Genomic DNA, 16,070 nt, shown 5'->3' with positions numbered 1-16,070 from the left:
AAATCATTTTATTGTTGCCATGCTAGGTGCGTCTCTACCCCAATCTCAAATCTCAACAGCCCTCAACAGGTTTTCTTCCAGGATTTCCCTATATTTAACTCCATCCATCTTCACATAAACTCTGTTTTCCGTATAGATTTACTACCCCCACAGCATAATGCTGCCACCACCATGACATTTTTTTAGCACGTTTTTTTTACCCTACATTTTGTTAAAAAGAGAAGGCACATCTGGCTGTCAACTTTGAGATGCCCCAATTAGCATCGGTCAAAGCTTGTACAAGTATTTGAGCCTTTTTTCATAAATACTGGACAAGCCAATATATTCATGAGCTATCCTACTACAGCAATTACCAACAGACAAAATTGCTTGACAGTTTGATAAAGTACAGCAATCCTGAGGTATTCGGTATTCATATTATCTCTTCTTTAGTACTCACCAACACTCCAGTGGCCCTGAGCTATCATAATCACTTTCAATGAGTGGGAAAAAAATAAGTTCTCCTATTGAGTGATGTCCTTGTGTAACTTGAAAGGTAATGCAGATGTAGTTTTTCCTCTTTGTGCAGGTAAGTTAGAAACCTACAAGTGACACTATTCTTGCTGGTTTCACTGCACGCGAGACCTCAAAATCTAAGCCTAAGGGAGACAATGCATTATTAGCAAGAATTTTACAATAAAAAAGGTATATAAATTTATTTCCCTTGGAAAAAAATTTCAAACTTTGAGTCTGAGTGCACCTGCATTGAGGACTGTATTTAAAGAGACATCTCACATAAAGATTCCAGTGAGCAAAGTCATTGTTTATTGAAATAATAAAAAAAAAACCAGAAATGTTAAGTCACATTTTAAAATGTTTTCACAGGATTTTAACAAAGGATGAAACTCACCAACTCCTTTATATACAGCGATTCACCTGTTGACTCTGCAAATTCTAATAAATTTCAATGGCAGGAAATGCCATCTACCATTGGGGGGGTAGAGACCAAAATAAAAATAAAAAAATCAAATAAAGCACGCAGCAAGTCTTTTACTTTACATATTTTTCCATAAACTTCTTGTGAAACTCTGAGCGCAGCGTATCGTTGACAAAGCGTTTCTCCTTCCGTGCCTCATCCACTCCTTTGGCACAGTTTTTAAACACAACATCATCATCCCACCTAGAAAGATGATACATGCGTTCACTGATGGAGATAAACAATTGTCTTATTTTGCATTAACAATGCTAGCTAGACTCCACATACAGAGATACCATATACTAGTGTTTCTGTCTAAGAGACGTACCTCCTTTTGACTCTAAATGTAGTTTGAGGTTGGTTCTGTTGCGGCTGACCTGCCAAATTTATCAGTGGATTGCCACTCAAGATATTTTCCATTCGGATCCTCTCCTCTTCGGCCTTCTGCTCCCGTTCCTAAAGCGGAAAACAAAACAAAGGCACTAAACACACAAGAGATAACATTTTGCTCCTTTCTAACAGAACACGTCACACATTAACAACTGTACAACGTGCAAAAACACAGGTGTCCAATCTTTACTTTGCGCTCTTGCTCCTCAGCTCGCTCCTTCTTGATCTTCTCCAGTTCAGCGAGAAGCGCTGCAGTGTCATCATCGTCACTGTCTTCCTCAGAGTCCTCATCTTCATCATCCTTAGAAGAATAAAGGACAAATGAGACGGCATGTCTTATGAGAATTTTACACAGGATTTTTTTGGTTTGCAATAGGGATGAGAAATATCGTACCGTTTATCGTTAAAGTTAACTTTTTTTTTTATTGTCATAAGAATTTTGATTTGCCGTGAAAATGATAAACTGCGAACCCCAGAAACAATAATATTGTTAAAATTCTTGTTTTTACTGTATCTTCCACTGTTGGTTCCACGAGAGCTGCAATACCTATCTTTAAAACTATGATTAAATACAGTTATTGTGAGCTGTTTATTGACAGCATAGCATTACATACCCCAACTGGTGTCCTGAAGTAGCATATTCAATAGATGGTAAGTTGTTCTTAGTGAATCTATTTTATTTATATTATGCCCCTGTGGGGCTTTAACCACGGTGATGTGCAGTCACAGCAACTATTTCCAAAAATCAATGCCATAGAGTTCAAAATACTCTTTATCATTTCTTTTGCAACATATTTTACAAAACATCATGATAAACTTTAATGTCCATATTACCCATCCCTTGTTTGTACTTACATCAGTCAGAGGGTCATCAGCATCAAGGTTCGCTGCTGGGATTTGATCCAGTCTGGGTCTCTTTGAAGACGATGAAGAGGAGGATGATGTGGTGTGTTCTGGAAAAATCAAATATTTCTAATGCATCTCATGGGTAAAAGCATTATAAAATATAGGGGCTGATTCAGAAATAAAGCCCAAGTAAAGTCTTTTTTAAACAGTAACCTCTGGGTCCTCTCTCTCTGGTCTTGTCACGTGCAGTGACACGCTCCCTCTCCTCCAGCTCCCTGCGGAAGTCACGGGCACGCACCTCCTCTGGTGCATCCTGGGTGGGTTGTCTGAGCACAAAATGGTATTTGTTAGACAAAAAGAGATTTTGGCTCTGGTGCATATCCACCTTCAGAGTGAGGAGGCAGGAGATACACAGATAAATATTAGGCTGAAAACACTGATTGCATGCCAATATAATCATAACACCGCACTGACTAGGTATTTTCCCATTAGTGAGTCTCCAGTTTTTATTTAACCACTATCATTAGATTTGCATTTATATACTAGTGCGATGTCCCCTGCTTCCTGTTCGCTACTGCAGGTTTTAGATTTCTGTTGATAACACATAAACCCAGTACCAAACTTGACGTTTTGGTAGAAAAAAAATATCACTAAGTCAACTAATCCATCCATCGTCTCTCGGTTATGTGAGATCGGGTCGCGGGGGGAACACGTCCTGGAGGGAAACCCAGATATCCCTTTCAATAGCAAGTGCTCCTACTCATTCTGAGGGACAAAAAAGCAATTCCATGCCAGAAAATATATATAGTCCCCCCCCCAGCAGGTTTTTGGTCTGTCCCAATGGGAAATGTTTGGAAACCACCTCAACCGACTCCTTAGGATGACTAATCCATACGTGAATTTGCTTTATGTTCTACTGACCTGTACTTGATCTTGGTATGACCTGGAAGATCTCGGCTGGAATACTGTTTGGAAAGAGCACTTAGATCCCCCTCTCCTTTACCCCTGCCTCCTCTCGCCGGCTCAAACGTTGGTCTTGCAGCTGTAGTCATCTTGGATGGCTCTGTGTTATTAAAACATAAATCATTAATTGACAACTCATCTGTTGGGAAAACACGGTTCCTAATTTGTTTAAAAGTATTTCAAATCACTGACGATATTTAACGCAACAAAGCTAACGTAATGTGCTGATGCACAACCTAACCGTAATTAGATAAAGTCCACTGATTTATCAGTTTAAAAGACAAGTTAGCATGTTAGCTAGAAATGCTAAAGAGATGCTTACAGGCTAACCTGGTTCAACGCCGCTTGTCCCGTCAACTATTTATCGTAAATAAATATCCCACTTAAATGTGAGAAAGGACGTTATTTTAAATAGCAAGCTGTGTAACTTATAAGGTCTACATAAAATAAACATTTAAAGGTACAATTTTCCTCCCCATAGCCTGAACACTTACCAAGATGCTAGCACACGACAAAAGACGGCTCCTCTACGCCGTGTGGCGTCATTTCCGGTGTTGTGCTTCTGCCAAAAACTGATCGGGTAAAATCGGGCGCGTCCCCGCGAAGGAGCGAGCAGCAAGCTGGGGAGGAGCTTGCCGCAGGAGTCCACCCAGCCTGGCAGCTGAGTGTCTGGTTTTCAGAGTTCTTTCTTGGTGGTTTAGCTCTTGAAGTTAACAAAAGAGAGACAAATAAGACAGTTTATCGTTTATCCTTTTCTTCTTATAAAACTTGCGACGTTTTCACCGTGAAAGTGTCGGTTTCACGCCTTCATCGTTTGTCATAAATATCTGCAAATTTACAGAAATTTTTAAACTATAGCAGTAAAAATAAACTTTTGATTATTTATCTGCACTAACTTTGCTTAGATTTAGGACAACTCTGTCACGCAACTGTACTGTGATGGATGTAACTCAATAAATTAAAAAAGAAAGCTTTTTGACCTACATATTTTTAAAGGTGGTTATTATTCATTTATTTTGAAAAAAAATAAAAATAAAACGGGTAGTGCCCAATGAAAACGTTGAAAAATTTCGAAATTATAAACTGTATTTCACTCAGAGGAACTACATTTTACAGATCTCACTAAAGGCATGAATTGAGTCCCAAATGGCCAAAAAACAATGTTTTTCTCTGCTAAAAAATTATTATGGCCAATATGTCTTGACCAATGAAATGTAATGTTCTGCCCTAAATAACTCTGTTTTACTGATGAGCTGAATTTCAAAGACCTCTCAGAATGCACTCTGTGCAAAATTGCCAAAATAGTCAGAAATCTAGGCTTTTTCTTCTGCCAAAAATTGATTATGGCCGTTTTCTCTGACCATAGAAACTTAATTTCAGCCTAAAAGTGCTCTGCTTCAGTGTGAGAAATTATATTTTACTTATCTTACTGAACACTGTCCGTTCCACAATAAATAACATACACAAAGTGAAAAATATTGCAGTATTTTGTTTGCCAAAAGTTGATCAAGGGTCATTCTCTGACCCATAAAATGTAATTTCTGCCTAAAATAACTTCATTTCATTCAAAGGGATTATAATTTACTGATCCTGCTACAAACAATCATTCCCACACTGAAAAAGGTCCCCAAATGGACCAAATAGGACTATTTCACCTGCCAAAAATTGATCATGTATTATTTTTTTACTCATGAAACACTATTTCTGTCTATAATTGCTTCATTTCATTGAGAAGGATCATATTTCATAGATCTTGCTGAGCACAGATCCACCCACACTAAAAAAGATTCCCAAAAGTACAATTTAGGGGTTTTCCACCTGCCAAAAACTGATTACAGCTTATTCTCAGACACATGAAATGCTACAGGGGTTGGACAATGAAACTGAAACACCTAGTTTTAGACGACAATAATTTATTAGTATGGTGTAGGGCCTCTTTTTGCGGCCAATACACCGTCAATTCGTCTTGGGAATGACATATACAAGTCCTGCACAGTGGTCAGAGGGATTTTAAGCCATTCTTCTTGCAGGATAGTGGACAGGTCACTACGTGATACTGGTGGAGGAAAACGTTTCCTGACTCGCTCCTCCAAAACACCACAAAGTGGCTCAATAATATTTAGATTTGGTGACTGTGCAGGCCATGGGAGATGTTCAACTTCACTTTCATGTTCATCAAACCAATCTTTCACCAGTCTTGCTGTGTGTATTGGTGCATTGTCATCCTGATACACGACACCACCTTCAGGATACAATGTTTGAAACATTGGATGCACATGGTCCTCAAGAATGGTTCGGTAGTCCTTGGCAGTGACGCACCCATCTAGCACAAGTATTGGGCCAAGGGAATGCCATGATATGGCAGCCCAAACCATCACTGATCCACCCCCATGCTTCACTCTGGGCATGCAACAGTCTGGGTGGTACGCTTCTTTGGGTCTTCTCCACACCGTAACTCTCCTGGATGTGGGGAAAACAGTAAAGGTGGACTCAGAGAACAATACATGTTTCACATTGTCCACTGAACAAGATTTGCGCTCCTTGCACCAGTGAAACCGACGTTTGGCATTGGCATGAGTGACCAAAGGTTTGGCTATAGCAGCCCGGCCGTGTATATTGACCCTGTGGAGCTCCTGATGGACAGTTCTGGTGGAAACAGGAGAGTTGAGGTGCACATTTAATTCTGCCGTGATTTGGGCAGCCGTGGTTTTATGTTTTTTGGATACAATCCGGGTTAGCACCCGAACATGCCTTTCAGACAGCTTCCTCTTGCGTCCACAGTTAATCCTGTTGGATGTGGTTCGTCCTTCTTGGTGGTATGCTGACATTACCCTGGATACCGTGGCTCTTGATACATCACAAAGACTTGCTGTCTTGGTCACAGATGCGCCAGCAAGACGTGTACCAACAATTTGTCCTCTTTTGAACTCTGGTATGTCACCCATAATGTTGTGTGCATTTCAATATTTTGAGCAAAACTGTGCTCTTACCCTGCTAATTGAACCTTCACACTCTGCTCTTACTGGTGCAATGTGCAATCAATGAAGACTGGCTACCAGGCTGGTCCAATTTAGCCATGAAACCTCCCACACTAAAATGACAGGTGTTTCAGTTTCATTGTCCAACCCCTGTACATATGCCTGAAATGACTCACCTTGAGGGGATATATTGTACAGATTTGACTAAATTTATGAAGTAATTCAGTGCAAAACATTTATCAAATGGGCAACAGACTTGTTTTTTCTGCTGAAAATTATTTATATCAAAGTTTTAAAGAGAAGGACTAATCTGCCCTAAAATTTGTGTTTTTCTTTCCTGTGGATTTTAATTATCCACATCAAAGTGCACTTTGTCCTTGGTATCATCTTAGAAACACTTAAAACTGCAAAAACTGGTCAATTTAGTTATCACATTCTTAAAATTGACCTGTTTTTTCAAAGCATTTTTCCTTTGACATTTCACTCCATCTTTTCCCGTTGAACGTTATAATATTGTAAGACCTTTTCAAAATAAAAGCGAATAAAGTTTGAATATATTTCAAACAAAAATAATAATCCGCATAATTACAGCTGTTGTTTAAACATTAATTACATGAACTTTTTAAGTTAATTAAAAATACAAACCCAATAAAGTATCAATTTTTATTGTACCGCCCATTATACTTTTTTATATCATTCTAGTTTCATTAGGCAACGTAACAGTCCTTGCTAACTGTTCATTGGTCAGTATTCTTAATTGGCAATTTATCATTTATGTTGCCTCAAAGACGAGAAGAAATAGCCTTTGTTGTATGAGTCTAGGATGGATGCGACACTATATAATGACATTTGGATTTATAAAAGTCAAGGAACTTTCCCCCCTGGCTTTTCACCTTCTCAGAAGTCTAATTTTTGCCGAAAAGCGCAGAGCTTCGAGCTCCAAGGTCAGTTACTAGTCTAGGTTGTTATTGCGCATATTACTTGTGCACATTACCTGATTGAATTAAATGCTTTTCATTGATCGTCTCATCTTTGACAGTTTCTTGTGGAATGTATAAATATTATCTGTTTATATCTGACCAAACATTTTATTAGGTAAGTAAATCTAGGCTAATTTTAATTATTCTATCTCAAATTAATTTTATGATAGACCAATTGCCCTGTTAATCGGAAAGAAACTTCAATAAGTGTTTTATTTTATGTTTTTTCACAATATCTTTGTACCCTATTTATGAAGGTCTTCTGACAACCTTTGTTGGTCTGGATTAGTTAATTAGGGAAATGTTCACAGTCGTAATTGCATGTGAGTGCATAAGCACCACTGATCTTTATAGCCTGATTTGTCTGGTCTGTCTCCATACCTGTTTGCTGTCCTGTAAGTTGTCATTATCTTCATTAAATCCTTCAATTCACCGTGTTGAGCGTACATCTGTCATATCCACCGTGGTTTGTGTGCAGGCTGCATGCAGGCTGTGTTTGTGTGCTGTGTTCTCTCTGTGCAGGGTGTGACTGGCAGGTGCTGCTGCACAGGTGTTGCTCATCTGAGAGCAATCAGCTGGACTACTTATGGAGTGGAAACCCAGAGGGACGTGTCAGCTTGTTTTCTCACTTGGCGTGATCACCCTTCGGTGAAGGAAGTTGTGGAACCTTTCTGGTTTCCGTTTTCACTCGTGTCACGTTCAGAGGAGTTTGGGAACTCCAGCTTCGACACCTCAGCCCTGAGCCTCCTCTCTGCTTCCAACGCCAAGCCCAGCTTCTCAAGAGTCACCTGAAAACCACCCGTCAACCTGCCTGTCCACCCTCCAACGTTAAACTCTCCAACCATAGTGGAGTTTCCTTGAAGAGAAGAAACAAAGCACTTCATCCTCCGAAAACTGTTCACACCCTGTCAGCCTCAAGCCACCATGGAGAAGCACTTATTTCCCCCGCTCAAGAACCCAACCCCTAGAGACCCCGCATTTGTCCACCAGTTCCAGCCCTGGTTCCAGTCCGACCTTTACCTGTGTTTCTAAATAAACTGTTAAAACGCTGTTTTTGTCCTCGTGGTTGTGTATCTCAGAGTCTAAGAAAACCCCATAATGACAACATCAGCTCCTTGTTACATAACAAAAATACATATCAGATATTAGAAATGTATAACGATTGAAACATTTTGGATTCCTCACCTATGACAGATGGACAATTATTCTACATTCGCCACAGAGGCCAGACTAATTCTGTAAAAGCCAAGGTTTTAGTTGGTCAGAAGGAAGCCAATGAAGTCTTTCAGGGTTTTCATGCCAGCAGCAGTGGTGCACACAGCGGTAAAAAAAACAAACAAGAGAAGCTATTTCTCTACGGTTTTACTGGCCTGGGATGTCTGAAGACATAGATTTGTGCGTCTGTATGCAGCTTTATACTCTTGTTATTATGTTAAGTCTTTGTAATGTCTTTCTTACGAGGTTAACAACTACATGTAATACATAAATATAAATGAAGTTATCTATTCGATTGGTTTTAATGAATTTCAAATCTTCTGAAATGTGATGTCACTTTTCCTCTCAGGTGAGTCAGTATGTGGCACGCCAGGCTAGCAAAGTGACAATTAAGCAAGAGGTGAGTACACGCCAATAAAGGTAAGCTTGATATTCTTATATATAAACAGACAGACATCATAACTTATAATATATTGAGAGGACATTAACATCGGTACAAAACATCAGTGGGAAAACTAAGTTAACGGAAACTGCTGCCTATATATTTTGTAGCCTGACTTTTTTCTTTGTTATTGTGTTATTGTATAAGTATGCACATTATGAGCATGGTACAATCCAAATTCAAATTTCTTCTATGTGTACACATACCTGGCAAATAAAGCTGATTCTGATTAAGGTAACTCAGCCTTTTGAATTGGTTGGCATGGATTTCGTGGGAAAACTTCAAACTACAATGAATGGATATCAGTACATCTGTGTACTGATTGATTACTACACCAAGTGGCCACAAGCTTATCCTTTAAAGAGCAAAATTGCTGAGGAGGTGACTGAGTGCCTTTTTAAGCTTGTATATCAATTTGAGGCACCAAAGCGGATCCTCACTGATCAAGGAAAATAGTTTGTGAATGAAGTAAGTATAACTTCACCTAGGTATAAGTTAAGTAAATATTTAAAATTTTTCGCATTCATATGTTGACAACATGCATTTTTGTTTTACAATAATCATTTTTAACCAACTGGCATTTAAATTGCCCCATCACATATATCAACAGAAAGGTGTGTGAGAAGCTGGGCATCCAAAGGAATCTTTGTGCACCGTACCAGTCAGTCAGTCATTTTCTACCGCTTATTCCATAGTGGGTCGCAGGGGAGCTGGTGCCTATCTCCAGCAGTCTATGGGCGAGAGGCGGGGTACACCCTGGACAGGTCGCCAGTCCATCGCAGGGCAACACACAAACAACCATGCACACACTCATTCATACACCTAAGGGCAATTTAGAAAGACCAATTAACCTAACAGGCATGTCTTTGGACTGTGGGAGGAAGCCGAAGTACCCGGTGAGAACCCACGCATGCACGGGGAGAACATGCAAACTCCATGCAGAAAGACCCCTGGTTGGGAATTGAACCCAGGACCTTCTTGCTGCAAGGCAACAGTGCTACCAACTGCGCCACCGTGCAGCCCACCGTACCATCCGCAAACAAATGGACTGGTGGAAAGAATGAATGGCACCATACTGAGGTAAAACTTGTTCAAAATTTTTTTATACCGACATTTCGTTGAATTTGTTTTCCTTACCATTAATGTTATCAAGTGCTTTTAGATAGAATTTCAAATTCTTCTCCATTGTTCATTTAGAGCACTGTCTAAACTGGTCGAGGGCAAACCAGAGGTGTGGGACAAGCATTTAGATGCAGTGTTATTTGGCCTCAGACCAAGCGTCAGGTGACAACAAAGTTATCACCAAATTTTATGATGTTCAGGAGAGAACCAAGGTATCCTGTTGAAATCCCTGAGGATTACATGGTGAGGTTTACATAAAAACATAAAAGCATCAACTTTTTTCATGTAGTGCCATTCCTCAAAATTTCAATTTACCTGAAACTTATTTCAAAGGTTGACAGCAGTGTGGAGGACAACTTGTCTGTGGAGGAGGTTACCGAAAACATTCTAAAATGGGATGAAGCCATTCAGGCTGTGTTGTCTTCCAAATGTGATAAAAACAGCAGAGGCAAAACAACCCCTAAATTCCATGTAGGGATGACAGTGTGGCAGCTTAACATGAGGAGCCAACAGAGAAAAGGAGGAAAGTTGGACCCCAACTACCTGGGGCCCTACACTATAGTATCTATTACTGGAAAAAGTGTGGATCTCCAAGACAACCAGGGTGTCATCAAACACAAAATTAACATGGATCATCTGATGTACTCGGAGGAGAAACCCAGGTGCTCCAGAAGACTTATGAAGTTCCATCCTCGTCCACTTCCCCTCAAGTCTCGTCATTGGCCTCTCCAGCCTCCACAGCCCCGTCCACGGTTCCTGCAGCACCCACGATTCCTCCGGCACCCACAACCCCTGCAGCCACCACCACGGTCCCGTCTATGGGTCCACCGGCCCCACACGCCTCCCCTGCCCTGTCCACGGCCTCTGCAGCCATCACAACAGCCCCACCGGCATCCACAGCCCCATCCATAGGCCAGTCCATGGCCCAGTCCAAGGCTCCTCCAGACTCCACGGCAGAGTCCACACTGAACACCTCAATTATCCAAAGTAAGTTTCAACATAAAATTAAACAATACAAGTTATCATAGCTCAATTGAAAATGCTAAGACAGATTAAATTTATGCTTATGATAAGCTATATGGAGTGTTCTATTTGAAAGCAAGTCAAAGTTTGCATGAGCGTGCTGCAATGGTAGAGCAACATACTGACCTAACATATAAACATTTTTTATTTAGAGAATAATCATGATGAGAATTTTTTCTGTTGAATTTTCAACACGGAGTTAAACACAAACATTGAGAAGACCAAATCTGATTTAAAGGAAACAATAGTATTGGAGATATTGTGGAATCCTTTCAAATTGATTTGGATTTAAAGCTGAAGATTAACGGAAAAAAATATCACATATTGATGTTTCATGACAGATGTGAAAGATGTATGGGCGGGTAAAAAAATCTATGTTCTAGTCTCCAAAATTGGACTCTACAAATTATTCTTCAGTGACATTTACAACACTGCCCCTCAAAAAGAAGTTGAAAGTGAGGTAAGATGTCAATATATTCAGAACTACTGACTTCAACATCTTGTAAATGAAACTTGAAGGGTTTTTTTTGTACGCTAGGTTATCAATGCATACCTGACCCTGCTTGTAAATAAATTCAATGACAAAAACACAGAAAGGGCCTTTGTCATTGATTCCTTTGAAATGACAAACATCTGGCAACAAAAGAAACCAAAGATGAAGTTGAGAGACCTTTTTTTTTGGTCTTATGCTGAATGTTGAAGTACCCTGACAATTTAAATACTTGAATTAATTTTTTTCTAACCTTCAGATTGACAGATTGCTTGTACAAGTATCTCATAGGGATAGTCAATCAAAGCCATCACTGGATGCTTGTGGTAACAGTTCATGACTTAATGATCTCTGTTGTCCATTCAAGATCCCTTAAAATTGTATTGCCACGACTATCACCTGGACTTAATTTTCTATGTGTATGTACAGGTTATAATGCCAGGAGAAAATAAGTCTTTTCTTGGACATATTGGGCGAGAGCAAACGGCAAATTAAACACTGTGAAAACATTTCCAGGTAACTTTTTTTTAAATTAACATTTATTTCAATGTCTTAGTGGAAACGCATAAGGATGTGTGGACATGTCTGTAATTTCTGGTTCCTTTATGAATCTTATGAATTTTAGGTCATTCATGAGACTCAAAGGCTTAAATGTATCTAGATGGGCATGTGACACAGTCAGTCACCCAATCCAACAAGATGCCACTTCATGTGGCATTTACGCACTAAAGGTATGAGTTTCTGATTTGTTATGCACAAAAAACAGCCATGTTAAGACCTGCTGCATTGATGCTAAGATGAAATAGGCATATACAGGTCCTTCTCAAAATATTAGCATATTGTGATAAAGTTCATTATTTTCCATAATGTCATGATGAAAATTTAACATTCATATGTTTTAGATTCATTGCACACTAACTGAAATATTTCAGGTCTTTTATTGTCTTAATATGGATGATTTTGGCATACAGCTCATGAAAACCCAAAATTCTTATCTCACAAAATTAGCATATCATTAAAAGGGTCTCTAAACGAGCTATGAACCTAATCATCTGAATCAACAAGTTAACTCTAAACACCTGCAAAAGATTCCTGAGGCCTTTAAAACTCCCAGTCTGGTTCATCACTCAAAACCCCAATCATGGGTAAGACTGCCGACCTGACTGCTGTCCAGAAGGCCACTATTGACACCCTCAAGCAAGAGGGTAAAACACAGAAATAAATTTCTGAATGAATAGGCTGTTCCCAGAGTGCTGTATCAAGGCACCTCAGTGGGAAGTCTGTGGGAAGGAAAAAGTGTGGCAAAAAACGCTGCACAACGAGAAGAGGTGACCGGATCCTGAGGAAGATTGTGGAGAAGGGCCGATTCCAGACCTTGGGGGACCTGCGGAAGCAGTGGACTGAGTCTGGAGTAGAAACATCCGGAGCCACCGTGCACAGGCGTGTGCAGAAAATGGGCTACAGGTGCCGCATTCCCCAGGTCAAGCCACTTTTGAACCAGAAACAGCGGCAGAAGCGCCTGACCTGGGCTACAGAGAAGCAGCACTGGACTGTTGCTCAGTGGTCCAAAGTACTTTTTTCGGATGAAAGCAAATTCTGCATGTCACTCGGAAATCAAGGTGCCAGAGTCTGGAGGAAGACTGGGGAGAAGGAAATGCCAAAATGCCAGAAGTCCAGTGTCAAGTACCCACAGTCAGTGACGGTCTGGGGTGCCGTGTCAGCTGCTGGTGTTGGTCCACTGTGTTTTATCAAGGGCAGGGTCAATGCAGCTAGCTATCAGGAGATTTTGGAGCACTTCATGCTTCCATCTGCTGAAAAGCTTTATGGAGATGAAGATTTCATTTTTCAGCACGACCTGGCACCTGCTCACAGTGCCAAAACCACTGGTAAATGGTTTACTGACCATGGTATCACTGTGCTCAATTGGCCTGCCAACTCTCCTGACCTGAACCCCATAGAGAATCTGTGGGATATTGTGAAGAGAACGTTGAGAGACTCAAGACCGAACACTCTGGATGAGCTAAAGGCCGCTATCGAAGCATCCTGGGCCTCCATAAGACCTCAGCAGTGCCACAGGCTGATTACCTCCATGCCACGCCGCATTGAAGCAGTCATTTCTGCAAAAGGATTCCCAACCAAGTATTGAGTGCATAACTGTACATGATTATTTGAAGGTTGACGTTTTTTGTATTAAAAACACTTTTCTTTTATTGGTCGGATGAAATATGCTAATTTTGTGAGATAGGAATTTTGGGTTTTCATGAGCTGTATGCCAAAATCATCCGTATTAAGACAATAAAAGACCTGAAATATTTCAGTTAGTGTGCAATGAATCTAAAATATATGAATGTTAAATTTTCATCATGACATTATGGAAAATAATGAACTTTATCACAATATGCTAATATTTTGAGAAGGACCTGTAGGCATGACAACGCTAGCTGGCAGATGGTATGATTAATGGGCACACAATGATGAGAAGTACAATTTGTAACAGTTTTTTTATTTGTTTTTTTCAGAAGAATGTATAAAAGAAAAAGAAAGTCTTCAGTTATGGTGCTGTGACATAATTCTTAAACATAGAACATAAAATGCTTGTTTGATGTAAAAGTTTATATTTACAGTGCCATTTTAGTATGGTAAGTGGTGAAAACAAAACTAAAGTGTACCTGTGAGCGGTTTATAATAAAAATCACGAAAGCCTTTAACCCATTCTTTTTGTTTTCACATTCCTTTTTTTTTGGCCAACAGTTTGCAGAATGCATCCTCGACGGGTCTCCAGTGGCATTTCACAACTCGGCAGAAAGTGTCAATTCTATCGGAGTGCAGATTGTGGTCTGCCTCCTGGAAAACACAGGTATCTTGCTAAAACCGCACACATGTACTGCCTTGCACAATGGATCCCAAAACTTTGTATGTTGAATCTAAATATTATCATTTACAGTTACATTTACATTGATGAACAATGTATTTGTTTTCCTTTTTGTCATGCTATGTAGAGGACTTGACAAACTTATGTTATTTGTATGGACTGATGGATGGTGACACTAACGGGTAACATTTAACATGTTTTATAAAAGATGAAAATACTTCAACTTTAAATTTCCATAAAATGTAATAAACCTCAGAATAACAAAGTGCACTGACACAAATCTTCTAAAATCAATGTTGCCAACTGTTTGCTTTTGTCCAACACAGATTGGATGTTATGTGTGCCCAAGATGGTTCAACCAAAACTGCGTGAAGATGCAAGTCAAAGCCAATACAGGAAAATTTGTCTGTGAGGCATGTCAATGAAAAAAAGAGTTGTGTTAATGTATCCAGGGTTCTGTTGCATATTGCCTCTTGTCAAGATGTAAGTAAAACTGATAGTTGCATAGCCTATTTTTTTATATATTTATTTGAATTTCTGAGAGGACAAAATATTTCAAGTTGATTTTTTTTGTTCATTTTGAGTCTTGCTTGATTTTTGATAAAAGTTTTTCTAACAATTCACTTTTTGAAGCTGTGTTTCCATTTTTGATTTGGGCATACAAATGTGTTCATAGATGTTGATAAATTCTGAAGTGATAGCATTGAATAAGTTATTTGTAAGGAAAATCTTGGTTGTGATCTCTGGAAAAAGTTTCTGTTATATAGTTGAAGTGAGACCAGGACTACCAGGTATGTAAAAATAAAGAATAGCATGCTATGTAAATATTGTGATCCAGGAGGTTCCTTAGGCGTTACTGCTGGATCAGAACATTCCGTTTCTGTAGTTTTCACTTTTATTTGTGGAACAAAGGATCTTGCGTCAGCTGATACAGAACAGGTCTTAATTGTTCCCTTTTCCACATAAGAGTTCATTCCATCTGAAATCTTCTTTGTCATGGACTCTTTTCCTCTTAATATGGAGCTTTGAGATTTTAATACACTCAATTTGGTCACATGAGCAGCAATCTCCTCATCCAGTTTGAGTTGTTCCTTCCGTTTTCTTAATATTTGTTCTTCTTCTTCTTCTAATTGATGTCTTTCTTTTAACAGTTTTTGTCTCACCATTAAAGCTGCTAAATTGGCTTCAGCTTGGAGATGAACAGAAGTTGTTGAAGAAGCAGATCTTCCTCCTGAAGCTGATGTGATGCACTTGCTCTGCTTTCCACATTTGACACTTGGGTTTATATTATTTTGCAGATCTTCCATTTTCTCTGAGGACAGTTTACATCATTTATTTCATCAGCAACAAAAAAATGAGGTTCTTGAGGGTTTTCATTTTGAAGCAACTCATCAGATTCATTCAGCCATTGTTTAACAGTGCCTTTAAATGTATTGCTGTATTCCATTATGCTGCTAAGCCATTCACTTTGGTTGCTCTGCTCCTCCTCAGGGAGTAAAGGAAACAATGTGTTATGTGACAATGTCGCACTTTCACACAAATGGATGAAAGTCTTCAACTGAAGATGCATATTAGAAACATTTTCTTTTGTTTTCAAAAGCGATTTAATTTCAGGAATAAGATCTTTAATTTTGCTCACAGCAACTTTACGTTCTTCCTGTAGCTTCTCAATTTTATTCGCCAAAGCCTTTGCAGTTAGTTTTATTTCTCTTTTACACCTTTTTCATTGCATCAAAACTTGATTTATTCCTTTACAGACTTGAATATTAGCATTCTTCACGCTTATTGCATCAT

At 39.3% G+C, this 16,070-nt stretch overlaps 1 protein-coding gene across 1 annotated transcript; it reads right to left on the bottom strand.

Annotated features, from left to right (window-relative positions):
• Positions 1-781: 781 nt before the first annotated feature.
• Positions 782-7,635, bottom strand: cwc15 (CWC15 spliceosome associated protein homolog). The gene is made up of 8 exons (XM_047378761.1): positions 7,494-7,635; positions 3,649-3,857; positions 3,113-3,254; positions 2,405-2,517; positions 2,201-2,298; positions 1,536-1,646; positions 1,284-1,411; positions 782-1,159 (listed from the first exon to the last, which is right to left on the bottom strand). The coding sequence occupies exons 3-8, from the start codon at positions 3,241-3,243 to the stop codon at positions 1,030-1,032; spliced, it is 711 nt and encodes a 236-aa protein (XP_047234717.1). The 5' UTR covers positions 3,244-3,254; positions 3,649-3,857; positions 7,494-7,635; the 3' UTR covers positions 782-1,029.
• Positions 7,636-16,070: the final 8,435 nt, after the last annotated feature.

This window comes from Girardinichthys multiradiatus, chromosome 11 (assembly GCF_021462225.1).
Source record: "Girardinichthys multiradiatus isolate DD_20200921_A chromosome 11, DD_fGirMul_XY1, whole genome shotgun sequence".
NCBI lineage: Eukaryota > Metazoa > Chordata > Actinopteri > Cyprinodontiformes > Goodeidae > Girardinichthys > Girardinichthys multiradiatus.
The sequence above is the reverse complement of the archived record's forward strand: the minus strand, read 5'-3'. Positions and strand labels throughout refer to the sequence as shown.

Coding starts and splice junctions, on each gene's coding strand:
- cwc15 (XM_047378761.1), bottom strand. CDS start 3,243: ATGACTACAGCTGCAAGACCAACGTTTGAGCCGGCGAGAGGAGGCAGG. Junction 2,518..3,112: donor CATACCAAGATCAAGTACAG/GTCAGTAGAACA, acceptor TTTTGTGCTCAG/ACAACCCACCCAGGATGCAC. Junction 1,412..1,535: donor CTGAGGAGCAAGAGCGCAAA/GTAAAGATTGGA, acceptor TTTCCGCTTTAG/GAACGGGAGCAGAAGGCCGA.